Source organism: Eleutherodactylus coqui, chromosome 4 (assembly GCF_035609145.1).
Source record: "Eleutherodactylus coqui strain aEleCoq1 chromosome 4, aEleCoq1.hap1, whole genome shotgun sequence".
NCBI classification, from domain to species: Eukaryota; Metazoa; Chordata; class Amphibia; order Anura; family Eleutherodactylidae; genus Eleutherodactylus; species Eleutherodactylus coqui.
This window is the reverse complement of record NC_089840.1, coordinates 138,659,521-138,673,631: the sequence shown is the minus strand read 5'-3', so window position 1 is coordinate 138,673,631 and position 14,111 is coordinate 138,659,521. Positions and strand designations below refer to the sequence as shown.

Genomic DNA, 14,111 nt, shown 5'->3' with positions numbered 1-14,111 from the left:
CTAAGTTGGCCAACTGTTCCTAGCAACATTAGATCTGAATGTGTTGAGTCATTTAGAAGCGCCATTCTCATGCAGACTCGCACAGGCAGAGAGACTGCAACATGGCCATCTCCGCTCCCAGCACTGCATGAGTCTATGAGCCCTTTTACATCAGATGACCTGTTGGGTGCAGATGCCTGTCGGGTTGTCTCAGCGATAATTGTTCTTATGCTTTTACACGGGAACAAGCATTGCTAGTGAATGGAGGCGTAGCGGGCCGGGGTTCGTTTCAGCTCCATTCACAGTAAGCAGGCCATCGTTCATAGATGAATGTCTGCCTGTTTACACAGCCGATCCGTCGTTCAGTTTTCAGCATGAAGAACCTGAACGACGAAAGAGAAGCAAATGAATTCTTGTTGTCATTCAGTTGGGGCAGCATTTACACTGAATGATAATTTTTCAGATTCCCACTGGATGCAGGAATCTGAACGCTTTATCACCTTTACACGGCGCTGCAAGGGAGGGATATTGCTGCAGCTACCGCCCATTTCCTTCTGAGTTAATAGATGGGAGTCTAATTTGGCACTTTCATGAACTAGGCCAACATATACCAGGAGCGGCACACAATGTGACTGCAACAAAGTTTTGCAAACTTCTTTAATCTGACTGTGCATGTGTTGAAGAGTTCGCTTGTCGTAAATGTAACACATCATTTCCTTTATTTTTGTGTCTCTTGTTTTATAGAAAAGGAGACCTCCTTACCGCGAGCGATGTCAGAAGTGTGATCATCTCTTACGTCAAGAGCAATGAACTTGTCCACCCTGAAAACAAAAAGTGAGATTCCCGTCTAAATGGCCTTTAAGTGTGAAAGTAAAAGTATCTTTCATCTACATCTATTGTGCAAAAACAAAAACCACAGCCCTCTTTGACTGCATTGGTTCATGTCACTCATTTACAGTACATATACCTGCTCATATGGATGTTACTCTAGCTATTGCTAGTCAACAATGATATTCTGTGCCAGGCCCCCCGTTTCTTCAGTGGTTTGTAATCCAGAATAAGGTAAAAGCGGTCGCCCAACTTCTTTAAAAAAAATGCAACCGCTGGCTATGTCATAAAATAACAAAAGAAGCAATACTCGCCTCTCTTCTTCCTCGGAATAGCGTAGCAGTTCTCATGGCCCTGCTGGTCTGTACTGACAGGGAAGGTCAGGTGACCACTGCAGCTAATCATAGGTCGCAGCATCACTGCTCGTTCTCCTGGCATCAGCACTTACGTTCTGGGAGTTCAGAATGGTGACGGTTGCTTGACCTCAGCTATCGGTACAGAACAGGAGGGGCTCAGGAGCCAATGTGTTGTTTACTGTGGGGAGAAGACAGGCGAGTATTGCTTCTTTTATTTTATGGCATACCCAGATGTTTAAAAAAGGACAACTCCTTTAAACAAGAGCCATAAGTTAGTTGTAGCCTGTTTTGCTTTATAGTGTAAAAGATTTCTTTTTGATCTCTCAAAGGGTATGTTTACATGTAGCAGCAATTCTGCTGTTGTGCCGCAGCTTAACATTCCACGGGCAAATCCGTAGCATTTACACCAAAGAGTCAAAATCCGCACCATTGTTGTGCAATTTGACTAGAAATCCGCTGCGTTTCCGCTCTTCCCTCACCTCCAAAGTCTTCTCACTCTCAGCTCTTCCTTCACCGGGCACCCAGCGGCATCTAGTGAGCCCAGCCTCTAGTGGTCAAGATTTTGACCAAATAAAGCAAATTTTGGTGTGGATCTGTTTTTGACTCTTCCACTGAAGAAAAGTCACAGTAAATCCACAACAAGCAGACTGCACCATCAGGGTATGTCCATACTGGCAGAGCTTCCTGTTAGTGTTTCCGCATCATTTGCAGATTTTGGTGCAAAATTTTGCCCTTCATTTGAGGAGGTGAAATCCACACTGAAAAATCCGTGCTATAATCGGCATGGGGGTTTAAATTCCGCACCACGTGTCAGTTTTCGCAGCGGATTCTTCTGCAGCTTGTGACAAGATTGTGAAAAGCTCCTGTACTTTGCTGCAACTGTAAATGCAGATTTTCTGATCAGAAAGTCCACACAAAAAATCTGCAACAAATCCACCTTCAGGCTGCCTTCAGACATGCCGTATATGCTGAGGAATCAACACAAAAGGTTATTATAGGAAAGTCCCTAGCATTTATAGTACAAGCAAACGTGGATGAGATTTAGCTTGTACTCGCACCTAATGCATTTACTGCAGGTTCCCCCTAGTGGAAAAAATTAGCTGAAAATCTGCATTGAAATGCCCACCATTGGTAGGGATAACCGCATGGATCCACAGAAGATTTCACCCTGTCATTTGAAGGGGAAAAATCTGCTGCAGATCAGCGTAAAAATCTGCATGTGGATTTTGGTGCAAGTCTCTACCAGAATCCGCCAGGGTCTTTTCACATGCGCATATGCGAGTTTCGCCCACGTGAGACAGCACATGGACACATGTCAAAGTACTGTCCAATACCCACAGGCAGTAGACATTGCATGTCTGTTTCTGGACACTGATGCAGACCACAATAGGACATGCTGTGGTTTTTTTTTCATATGGTCATGCAAATAGCCTAGTTGGCTTTAATGGGTCCGTGAAATACGCCCATATTAATGCACCCTTGAGGTGCATTCCAACCTGGCAAATTTGCCATGCAGGAGAATCTTCACGTGGATTTAGGCTTTTGAAGGTACATTCACATGTAGCGCAATTGCTTTGTTTCTTTTGAAGATTTCCACGGGAGAGCTGCAACAAAAAACCCGCTGCATTTCGCGGCATGTTTTGGAGCAGTTCGGCCGCCGGCATTCCACTGTGGCTGTCTCTCCCCATAGAGTGAGGCCGCAGCGGAAAAGAAAAAAAGAATTGACATGCCGCAGAATTGAATTCCGCGCTGCATGTCTGTTTCCGCCCGGCTTTGCTGCAACGGATTGGCTGCCCCATATGGACGAGATTTTTGCAAAATCTCATCCCCATGGCTGGCTAATTCCGGGGTTAGGAGCAGAGGGCGGAATTGCCGCACGGAAATTCCACGGTGATTCCATCCCGCGTGAACTCAGCCTTAGGGTTCAAATCTGCTGAGGAGCTGCACCAAAATCCTCATCACTATCTGCACTAAATTTGGATTCGCTCAGAATTTTTCCAGCTGCTGAAAATCTACAGCAAATCTGCTGCGTGTGAACAAACGTACTACTTGCCTTTAAAAGTGAAATAGAAATAAATAAAACTGTAACATGTAAACTGTAAAACTTTAACTCTGTCAAAAACAATTCCCCCCGGAAGAAGTTGTTGTTTTGCTGCAAAACTCAGCATGCAGTTTCATCTCTGGCAGATATGTAAATGATGAGAGTTGTGGTGTGATTAGATGAGCGGTCTTGTCACCTTAGGACTTAAAAGTGGTCTGGTTACCTCGGGGTGAGCGCCTCAATCCTGCCTTTGCTGTGGAGCGGCACACTGCCCCCTGCTGGTGTGATAGTCTGGGGGGGCCCCTAGCAGTGGTACGAGGGACCCTGACAGCTCAGCGATATGTTCAGGACATCCTGCAGCCACATGTGCTCCTCCAATGGCGGCTTCCAAGAGGCAACAGTATAATGCTCGGCTGCACACACAAGGGGATCACAGGAATACCCCCCACAACATTGTCACACTTCTGTGGCTGCCCGATCCCCAGATTTATCGCCATTAGAACATGTATGGGACCATCTGGTTCAACGGTCTATGAGTTTGCACAATCTAGAGGCTCAGTTATAAGAAATGTGGAGTGATATGCCGCAGGATACCATACAGAATTTGTATGTCTCTATGCCCGCCTAGGTGGCCATTTATATTTTTTTCATAGGGAGGAGATGTTCTGGTCCTCTAAATATGGCCATAAATATGCGTATTTATGTATTATTTCTAGATATTCTTCTCAGTGATGGATTTAGTGGTTCGAGCAGAATGCTCGTTCCGCTGTAAGAGCAGAGTGTGTGATGATATACTGGCATTAGCTGATCGGCTGCTCTACGCATGCTCAAGCCGGCTGACCGCCAGGGACAACGCACACGTATGCTGTTCCTTCACCACCATCCAGAAAACAAATGCTGTGGGGAGGCAGAGGAGCAGCTCGGGTAATAGAACTACTGGAGGTCGGAGCATACACAAGTGACTCTGGTGGGGTCAGAGCAGGACCCGTAACTTCTAAATGGTCAGACATTGAACATCACTTGTATTGAATGTTACACTTATCAACAAAAAATACATGAGCCTCCATTGTGATCTGGTAAAAACCCTTTATATTAGATGCAAGATAATGTCTGTCAGATCAGATCAATCTTGCACGTCTTTATTTTGTAGACTTTTTAGTCCACGCTGTTTCCTTTTACTTCCCACTAGTGTTTTTCAGCAACTTTCCATGTTCCATGTGGTAGTTTTGACCAGTCTCTACTCTGCCCTACAGCTTTGTCACAGTCAACCCAGTGATATGCGACTGCTTGTTGGATAAATCTGAGTACAATGACATCTCTCTTCTCAAATGGGACGACCTGGTAACAAGGTATAATTCATAGTTAACCTTCAGCAGTAGTAATCGGATCATTTTGCTTTTCTCATTGATGTAGTTCTGATTTCTAGTACTTGTATCACTTATGTTGGCCACAGGTTCTGGTACAATGGTACATTTCCTTTACTGCAGCATAAAAACATATAGCTTAAATGGATACAAAAAAAGTCAGTGTTGAATGCTTCTTAATATTCAATAATGTTACAAAGCCACTTAGCACATCTGAAGAAACTTTCTATCCATAGGGGATGGGGGGGGGGGGGTAGTTGTTTTGTGTAAATGCTGCACAGCATCATTACCCAATCAAGAGTTACCTGATTAGGGATTGCGTTAAACTGAAGCCAAATTTTATGCTCTACTTGATGTATGTTTTCTCCCTAGGTGTTTAGTAAGAATGCAGCAGTCGCATCAAGTGACCTTCCCTGGGTGCTCTCCTGTTATTCGGAAGGGGAACATTGACCCTATTGACATCACTGTAGCACAAAGGGCTTCAAACAAAAAGGTGATTTTCACTGTAACTTGATTAACACTGTGGGTCATGCAGTATAAGGTTTCCTACTAACCGTCTAACTACTAATTATTGGGGTTGATAATGAGCGCAGACATGGACTCTTATTTTCAGATTTGGAAATATGACATGTGTCACTTTAACATAGAATAACTCTGTAAAGGTTTTGCATATCCAAGTGATTCTGACATTGTTTTCTCGTCCATATCATTGGGGGACCCAGCCAGACCATGGGATATAGCCACTGCCACTAGGAGGCGACACTAAGCAAAAGTGTTAGCTCCTCCCACCAGGCTATATCACCCCTGCAGGCACTCAGCTAATTAGTTTTTAGCTTAGTGTCTAGCAAGGAGGCAGACATGTCAGGTCCAGGAGGACGTTATGGCGGGCATACGGGGAGTCGGGGCTTTTCCCTGGTTTTCCTGTACTCCCGGGGAGGGCGCAGGCAGAGGGTGTCTCCACCACTATGCGGCGCCCTACCCAGCGAAGAAAAAGTGGCACGACCCTGCCTATGTGCATTGGCGTCGTTGGCCCGCCAGCAATAGGGTTCCCCCCTCTGGAGCAGCGCCCCTCTCGGACGGCGAGCGCAGGGGGGAACACTGCTGGAGTGCAGAAAGGGGAGTAGGAGCGTACCCGGGTGGAACAGAGCGGCACTTCAAACCCCCTTCAAGTCTGCGGTTGGCTGCCAGGACCCCCTTCAGAGGACCCCCACCAGATTGCAAGGCTTCAGGTGTCGTTGGTCCTTCACCCTCCTCTCTCCTTCTCTCCACCCTCTATCTCACCCAGGCATGTGCTTAATGCCCCCCTCCCTCCTGTTCCCCCCCCCCCTTTCCCCTTCTGTACATTAAGGGATTGGGGGCTGGGCTCTTACCGGCAGGGCTGGGAGGATGCTGCTGCTAGCCATTGGAGTCCTGATGCGGGCGGCTGACGGCGGCGGCGGTACGCACGCTCCTGCGGTTAGTCTGCACATTACAGCCTGCAGAGTGAGCTGCGGCGCCCTGGGGGGCGGGGCGCCGGCCCCGGGGGTGCTTTTGTGTGTTGCACATGGCGCTTCCGGTGACACAGCGGGACTTCCGGTGCAGGCCACGCCCACTTCACTCGGCTGGTCTGCACTCTACAGTGTACAGTGAGCTGCGGGGATGCTTTTGTGTGTTGCACAAGCCACTTCGGTGACGAGGTTGGACTTCCGGTGCATGCCACGCCCACCTCGGACGCGCGGGACATTTAAGGAGGCGGCCAGGAGGGAAAATGGCCGCTTACAGTAACAGGACAGCAGTTCCCCAGCTTTTGCAGGAACTGCTCCCCAGTGAGTTGCCCAGGTCTTTCCAGTGGCATTTACTACAGCCAATCAGCAGCATTTGTCATCCACATCACCAGGCTCCAGCAGCACCAGTCACCTGCAGCGACAGTCTCCAGCAGCGGCAGCTTCCAGTGTCGGTACCACCGAGAAGGCTGCCGGGACCCAGAAGCTCCAGCTGGGCCAGGACAGCCGCAGGACGGGGTAAGCCCTGCCAAGGCAGCTCTCCCCTGTGTTGTTTCCCCCCTGCGGGTACTCGCTTGCAGCAGTACATGGAGACACCCTACCCCTATTCCCACCACCCCTTGCGGTTATATATAGGTGTGGATTGCGTCATGTCTGACCCTAGACCAGAGGGTTCCAGTCAGGCTATGGGGAGGGCGAAGTTTTATGCGTGCACGTTGTGCAGCGCTAAGCTCCCCAGCGGTCAGGCGGAATCCCGCTGTGTAACCTGTATCCCAGTGCGATCGGCTCCAGGGACCCCGGTGCCCCCCGCTGCCCCTGTAGAGCAGGTAGCCGAGCCTGAATGGGCTAGATCCCTGGCCGCAGCAGTGTCAGGACTAGCCAGCTCGTCGGCAGCAATATTGCGCCGCTTGGAATCCGATTCGGAGGTGTCCTCCCCGGAGCGTTCGCGGGGAAGGTCACACAAGAGGCGGAGATCCCGCAGCTCTGAAAGGGTTTCCCACAGGTCTCGTCGGCCCAGAAGGTCATCCAGATCCTCTAGGTCGTGCCACTCTAGAGAGTCTTTTCACGCTCCTCATGGTTCCAGTGGAACATCCCGGACGTATCCTAGGTCCAGGGAAGATTCTAAGCTGTCTCGGCATACAGGGAGGTCGGTTAGGTCCCATCCGGATCTCTCACGGGCCTCATGCTCCTCAGCCTCTCAAGCGGTAGACCAGGATCAGCCTCCGCACGGTTTTTCGGGGGGGTAGTAGCGATCTGGAGGAGGAAGAAGGATCCGCTGTGTCATCTTTGTCAGACCTAGATGACGAACAGGTGTCCAGGCTGTCCACTTTAATGGACAGCTTGGTGTTAGCAGTGAAAGACATGCTGCAGGTAGCCGAGACTCCAATCGAGGTACCACAAGCTACCGTATCATTTAAACGGCAGAAACGCATTCGCCAAACATTCCCTTTCCATCAGGATTTTGAAGAAGTCCTGGGGAAAGAATGGGAGAGTCCGGACAAACGTTTCAGGCAGCCAGGTAAATCCTGGGACGCCGCCTATCCTTTTTCAGAGGATCTAGTCAAAAGCTGGTCGGTGCCTCCGGTGGTAGACCCACCAGTATCGCGCTTATCAAGGAGCACGGCGTTGCCTTCAGCCGAGGTTGCGGTTCTAACCGACACACAGGATAGAAAACTTGATGTATTGGCGAAGACAACTTTTCAGGCGGCAGGCACCGCCTTGCGACCCACCTTCGCTTCAGCCTGGATGAGCAAGGCGTCGGTGGCATGGGCAAAACAACTACGCAAGGATATTTTGGCAGGCGCCCCACCCAGTGAGCTGTTAGACGTCACTGAAAAGATCATACAGGCAGGAAGATTCGTCTGCGCGGCGAGTTTGGATACAGCCAAATTTGTTGCACGCGCATCAGCGGCGTCCGTGGCTACACGGAGGACGCTATGGCTGAAAAACTGGTCAGCGGATGCATCATCTAAAGCGGTTCTGAGGAAACTGCCATTTGAGGGCAAGAGACTGTTTGGCCCAAAGCTCGACGATCTAATTAAGGACGCTACGGGAGGGAAGAGTACGTCTCTCCCGCAAGGGGCTGGAAGATCAAGAAAGGCGCCATCTAGGAAGAAATCCTTTTTTCATTCCTTTCGGCAGGTTACATCCCGGCCCACAACAGGACAGTAGACGCAGCCAGAAAGTGCCCCAGCAGAGCAGAGGAAGAATCCTTCCTTTAAGACCAGGCCAGCCTGGCGAGCTCGCTCCAAGGCACCTAGGGACGCGAGGACAGGAGTATCAGCATGAGTGTCTTCCCCCACCCGCTATTCACAGGGTGGGGGGCTGGCTTTTCCGGTTCCAGGATGTACTGGCACACTGGAACAGGTCGCAGTGGACGTTGGACCAGGGAATCCCCATAACGCCAGGGGTTCGCCTTGCCCTGAGATAGTGGACAAGTCTCTGGAGAATCCAGGGGGGTCGGTCACTGGTTCTCAAGAGGTAAGGAGGTCCAGCAATCCTGGTGGCTCCGGATTGGCCGAGGCTAGTAGGGTATCCAGACCTGATCGAAATGCTGGCCGACGCTCCATGGCCACTCCCAGAACAGGAGGACCTACGATCACAAGGACCACCCGAATTTAAGGTCGCTTCGTTCGATGGCCTGGCCGTTGAGACCGCGATATTAAAGAAACGGGGATTCTCGGAAGCAGTTATCCGAACTATGGTCCAAGCCAGGAAGCCGACATCATCGAGAATTTATTACCGCGTATTGAGATGCTTCTTCAGCTGGTGTGAAGACCGCCATATACATCCCATGCATTTCTCACTAGCAAACATCCTAGCGTTTCTACAGGCTGGACTAGAATTCGGGCTGAAGTTAGGTTCACTAAGAGGGCAAGTATCAGCCCTTTCAGTGCTGTTCCAGAGACCTATCGCTAGTAGGTTGGCAGTGCGGACTTTTTCTTCAAGGGGTCGCACATACGTCACCCCCGTTCAGGCCACCTACTCCGGCATGGGACCTGAATTTGGTGCTGGATGCTTTGCTATCACACCCTTTTGAACCACTCAGGGACGTACCCCTGAGACTGCTATGCTGGAAAGTGGTCTTTTTGGTGGCGATCACGTCTATACGGAGAGTATCCGAATTAGCTGCACTATCGGTCGAACCACCCTTCCTGACTTTCCACCAAGATAAGGTGGTGCTGAGACCGGTTCCGGGTTTCCTACCAAAGGTAGTATCAGCATTTCACCTTAATGAAGATATTGTACTTCCATCGTTTTGCCCGGTACCGGAACATGCGAGAGAGAGAGCACTGCACCGGTTGGATTTGGTAAGGGCCCTACAAATTTATGTGGCAAGGACCAGAGACTTTCGGAAGACAGAGACTCTGTTCATAATCCCGGAAGGGCCGCGTAAGGGTTCTGCGGCCTCGAAGGTGACCATCTCAAGGTCGATTCGGTCGCTAGTGACTGAGGCTTATCAAGCCAAGGGGAGGTCACCACCATTCCGGATAACAGCCCACTCTATAAGGGCGGTGGGGGCTTCCTGGGCGGTTCAGCATGGAGCCTCAGCATTACAGGTATGTAAGGCAGCCACTTGGACGTCCCTGCATACATTTGCGAAATTCTATAGGGTCCATACATATGCGTCAGCGGATGCTGCATTGGGTAGAAAGGTTCTACAGGCGGCAGTCCCCTGACTGCTGGGGACCCCTTTTTTTCTGGGAATTCCCACCCTTCTATTTCCAGGGCTGCTTTTGTACGTCCCATGGTCTGGCTGGGTCCCCCAATGATACGGACGAGAAACGAATATTTTTGGTATAACTTACCGTAAAATCTCTTTCTCGTCGTGTTCATTGGGGGACACAGCACCCTCCAAAGGATTAATTTCGTTATAGCAGGGCGGAGCCCTTTGGTCTCGGGCTACAGATGACGAGATATATTTCCAGAAGACTGGTATGTCTTTACTTGGTTTACCTTAAAGTGTGAATAATTTTTTTGTGTACTCCCACTGGCTGTTCCTACTGCTTGCATACAAACTAATTAGCTGAGTGCCTGCAGGGGTGATATAGCCTGGTGGGAGGAGCTAACACTTTTGCTTAGTGTCGCCTCCTAGTGGCAGTGGCTATATCCCATGGTCTGGCTGTGTCCCCCAATGAACGCGACGAGAAAGAGATTTTACGGTAAGTTATACCAAAAATATTCGTTTTTCGACACATATTGTACTTCATTTAGGTGGTACAAATAGACCGATAGAATTTGTTATTTTTTCACATTTTGCACTGCAATGTCTCAAACATGTGAAAACATACTGTACACATTTTTGATGAGATACATATTTCTCTGTTTACTTTATTCTGGATGCACATTTGAAAAACTGTTTTGTTTTTTAACCATTTAGTAGATGTACAAATTTAAAGGGGTTGTCTCGCGGCAGCAAGTGGGGTTATACACTTCTGTATGGCCATATTAATGCACTTTGTAATGTACATCGTGCATTAAATATGAGCCATACAGAAGTTATTCACTTACCTGCTCCGTTGCTAGCGTCCATGGCTCCGTCTAATTTCGCTGTCTTCTTGCTTTTTTAGACGCGCTTGCGCTGTGCGGTCTTCTCCCCTTCTGCTCGGTCCAGGCACGAGCGGCGTTCTGGCTCCGCCCCTTCTACGCGTCATCACGTAGCTCCGCCCCGTCACGTGTGCTGATTCCAGCCAATCAGGAGGCTGGAATCGGCAATGGAACGCACAGAGCCCATGGTGCACCATGGTAGAAGACCCGCGGTGCACCATGGGAGAAAACCGCAGTGTATCCCTGGGAAAGGACCGGCAGCCATCTTAGGGAGAAGATTTTTTAAAGTCCTTATTTCGCCGGATCGGTAAGTAGCAAGCGGTTTAAAAAACCGCTTTACTTTGCTATTTTATGCCAGGGGGGTGACAGGGGGAATGGGGTAAGGTAAAATTTTGAGGTTTGCCACGAGACAACCCCTTTAACATATCAACATTTTGAGGAACACTTTGTTTTCCTACACCAAGCCAAGATTGCAAAGGCTCATAGGTGTCAGAATAATAGATACCCCCACAAATGACCCCATTTTAAAACTACACCCCTTAATGTATTCACTGAGGGGGGTCATGAGGATTTTGACGCCACAGTTTCTTTTCAGGAGTAAATGCAATTTAGAGGAGAAAAAATAAAATTTCATATCTTTGCAAATATGTCATTTTAAAGACAGGTTTTTTTTCTATAGTGCCCATGAAAATGAGGATTTACACCCCAAAATGGATCCCCCTGTTTGTCCTGTGTTCAGAAACATATTTGTTGTGGTGCTAATATTATGTCTGTATGCACAACGGGGCGCAAACCGAAAGAAGCAGCGGGTGGTTTTCAGAACAGACTTTTTGCTTGAAGCCCTTTTAAGCCCCATTGCGCACTTGTAGAGCCCTTGTGCGGCCAAAACCATAGAGAGACCCCATTTTGAAAACTAGACCCCTTAACGAATTCATCTAGGGGTGTACTGCGTGTTTTGACTCCACAGTATTTGAATGAATCTAAGCAAAGCAGAAGGAGAAAATTGTGATTTGTAATTGTGTCATTTTAAAAACTGTTTTTTTTGTACAGCACACATGAGAATGAAGACTTACACCCCAAAATGGATCCCCCTGTTTGTCCCGTGTTCAGAAACATACCCATTGTGGTGCTAATCTTCTGTCTCTATACACATCGGGGACTAAACCAAAAGGAGCATTACACTTCAACTGTCTTTTACTATTTACGTGATCGCCAATATCCATTGTATAACGGCGATCACATGACCAGGGACCACTCACCGCAGCCCTTGGTCACAGCTCCAGGCTCTCGGCTACTTTTAGTAGCCAGGAGCAAGGAGCTTTTAAATTTCCCGTCTGGCTTAAATATGACGTCTGCGTGCAGATCCCGGCATCAGGTCCTGGAAGACCAGAATGCCACAGGACATCGTGGAGGACGGGGGTAAGTACTCTCAGCTCTTCTCACGGATCTGATCCGTGAGGGAAGCTGAAACTTTACCTTTTTCCAACTTTGTATTTACTTTAATGCGATCGCTGCTATCCATTGGATATCGGCGATTGCATGACCGGGGGTGGGATATCCCGGCCCCACATAACAGCTCCAGGTTGTTGGCTAACTCCGGTAGGGAGCTGTCACGTCCACTGCCCGCAGGGCTTTAATCCCCATAGCGAGCGTGTTTTTATGGCCTTTGGGATTGAAGCCCAGCCAGCCAGGACGTAAAAACACTATGGGGAGGTCACTAAGGGGTTAAAGGGAACCTCTCACGTTCCAGCAACACTATGAAGTTATGGCGCAGTTAGGGGACGTGGTAGGGGGCCGGGTAAGGTATTTTTTTTTACTCCCCACTCTCTGGTTCCTGCAGTGCCCATTGGTGAAATTGTGCTGGCACTGCAAATCAAAATTAATGTATTTATTTTTTTTAACAGTGCTGTGCACACGCTCTTCCATAGACTTGAATAGGGGAGCATACGCACAGCACTGTGAGAAGAGTCGGATTATCAGTTCAGTGTGTAGTCTTCACCGGCCTGTGAGTATAAAACCTACATCCCTCGGCTCTCTGCCACGTCACCTAGCATCGCTGTAGCTTAATTTATAATGGGGATGTGACGGGTTCCCTTTAACTACTGTATATAGTTGGTGAGCATCTGCACTGTTATACCTAACAGCTATAATAGTGTGTGTATCTGTTATAATGTAACTCTGGGCAAAAGATGAGTCAGTCCCCATTCCGGGATCTTGATATATGTGATGTTTTTTCATAGTTCTGGTCAAAAGTTGAATTTTCCATTTTGGCCCGGACTTTAATGATTCTCCTGGTCGTACCACACTTTATTGTTGACGTCATATTGAACTGTTTGATGCAGGTAACGATCATTAAGAACTTGGAGTTGTACGGCTTGGACCCATCGGCATTTGCCAGCTTGTTGCAACAAAGAGTTCAGGCGAGCGCCAACTGCGCAGCACTTCCAGGGGCAAAAGAGCGAGTGCAGGTGCAGATTCAGGGCAACCAGCTGCCGCACGTTGGGAAGATGCTGCTAGGTGAGTAAAGTTTCCACACGGGGGACTGTATGCGTCATACAAAATACCGAAAGGTCATATTTTTATTTCAAATGAAACATTAATCCTTTATCAACGAATAATTGGAAAAAGCAAGTAAATAGTGGCTGCTGTTAGGGCAAGAGCTGGATGTGATTCTCGTGTTCCAAGGCTTAATGTGATCTTCAGTAGTTAAAGTAAACAATTTAAGGAAAAAACACAAGTTTCGGTGGCTGGTTGACATTTCTACTTGTGTAGAACTACACATACCCAGAGCTAACAAGTTGCTGCACCTACTTTAGTAAAGTGCATCCTACAAATAATGTAAGTTGTCCAAAACTCTGTTCTGATTAATACCTATGTTTGTAGGATACAAGTCTCCAGTTTCTGTTTAGCATGGAGCGGTCTGTTAGAACACGGTAAGGCTGAGTGCACACGGGCGGAAATTCCGCAGCGAGATTTAACGCCGAATTTCCGCCGTTGCATGTTACCATAGGATTGTATTAGTTTATGCAATCCTATGTAGACAGCCGCAATTTGACCATGTGAAAACTTGCGCGGTAACAAAATCACGGCATGACCTATTTCGGTGCAAGCCTCGCAGAGGCTCGCACAGAAACGTCACCGCTGATGCGCGCCAGCTCTGCTCTGTGCATGTGCGGCTGTGTGCCAGCCAGCACATCGCAGAGCAGAGAAAAGACACCAGAGGTGCGTCCATGTTTACCTGTGGACCACGCACAAATTCACAGTAAGCATTCAATGACATGCATACTTCCTGTGTGCCGCCAAGCCCCATACACTACCTTGGCATGTTAAGCACATGTAATGCACACCAAGATAAGACATGGCGCATTTTTTCACACAAGTAATACGTGCATGAAAAAACACGGGTGTGAGTAACCCAATAGAAATCAATGGGCTATTGGCATCATGTGGTGTGCATGCAAAAATGACATGTGCGACATGTGAGCCCGGCCTAATTGGCATACTTTGCAAAAGA

General features: G+C 48.5%; 1 protein-coding gene across 1 annotated transcript in view; it reads left to right on the top strand.

Annotated features, from left to right (window-relative positions):
- Positions 1-14,111, top strand: part of EIF2D (eukaryotic translation initiation factor 2D) — a 57,638-nt gene that overhangs the window by 40,968 nt on the left and 2,559 nt on the right. The window contains exons 11-14 of the mRNA XM_066600200.1: positions 724-813; positions 4,458-4,553; positions 4,941-5,061; positions 12,940-13,114. Coding sequence (XP_066456297.1) covers positions 724-813; positions 4,458-4,553; positions 4,941-5,061; positions 12,940-13,114 — 482 coding nt within the window. The remainder of the gene's footprint in view (positions 1-723; positions 814-4,457; positions 4,554-4,940; positions 5,062-12,939; positions 13,115-14,111) is intronic.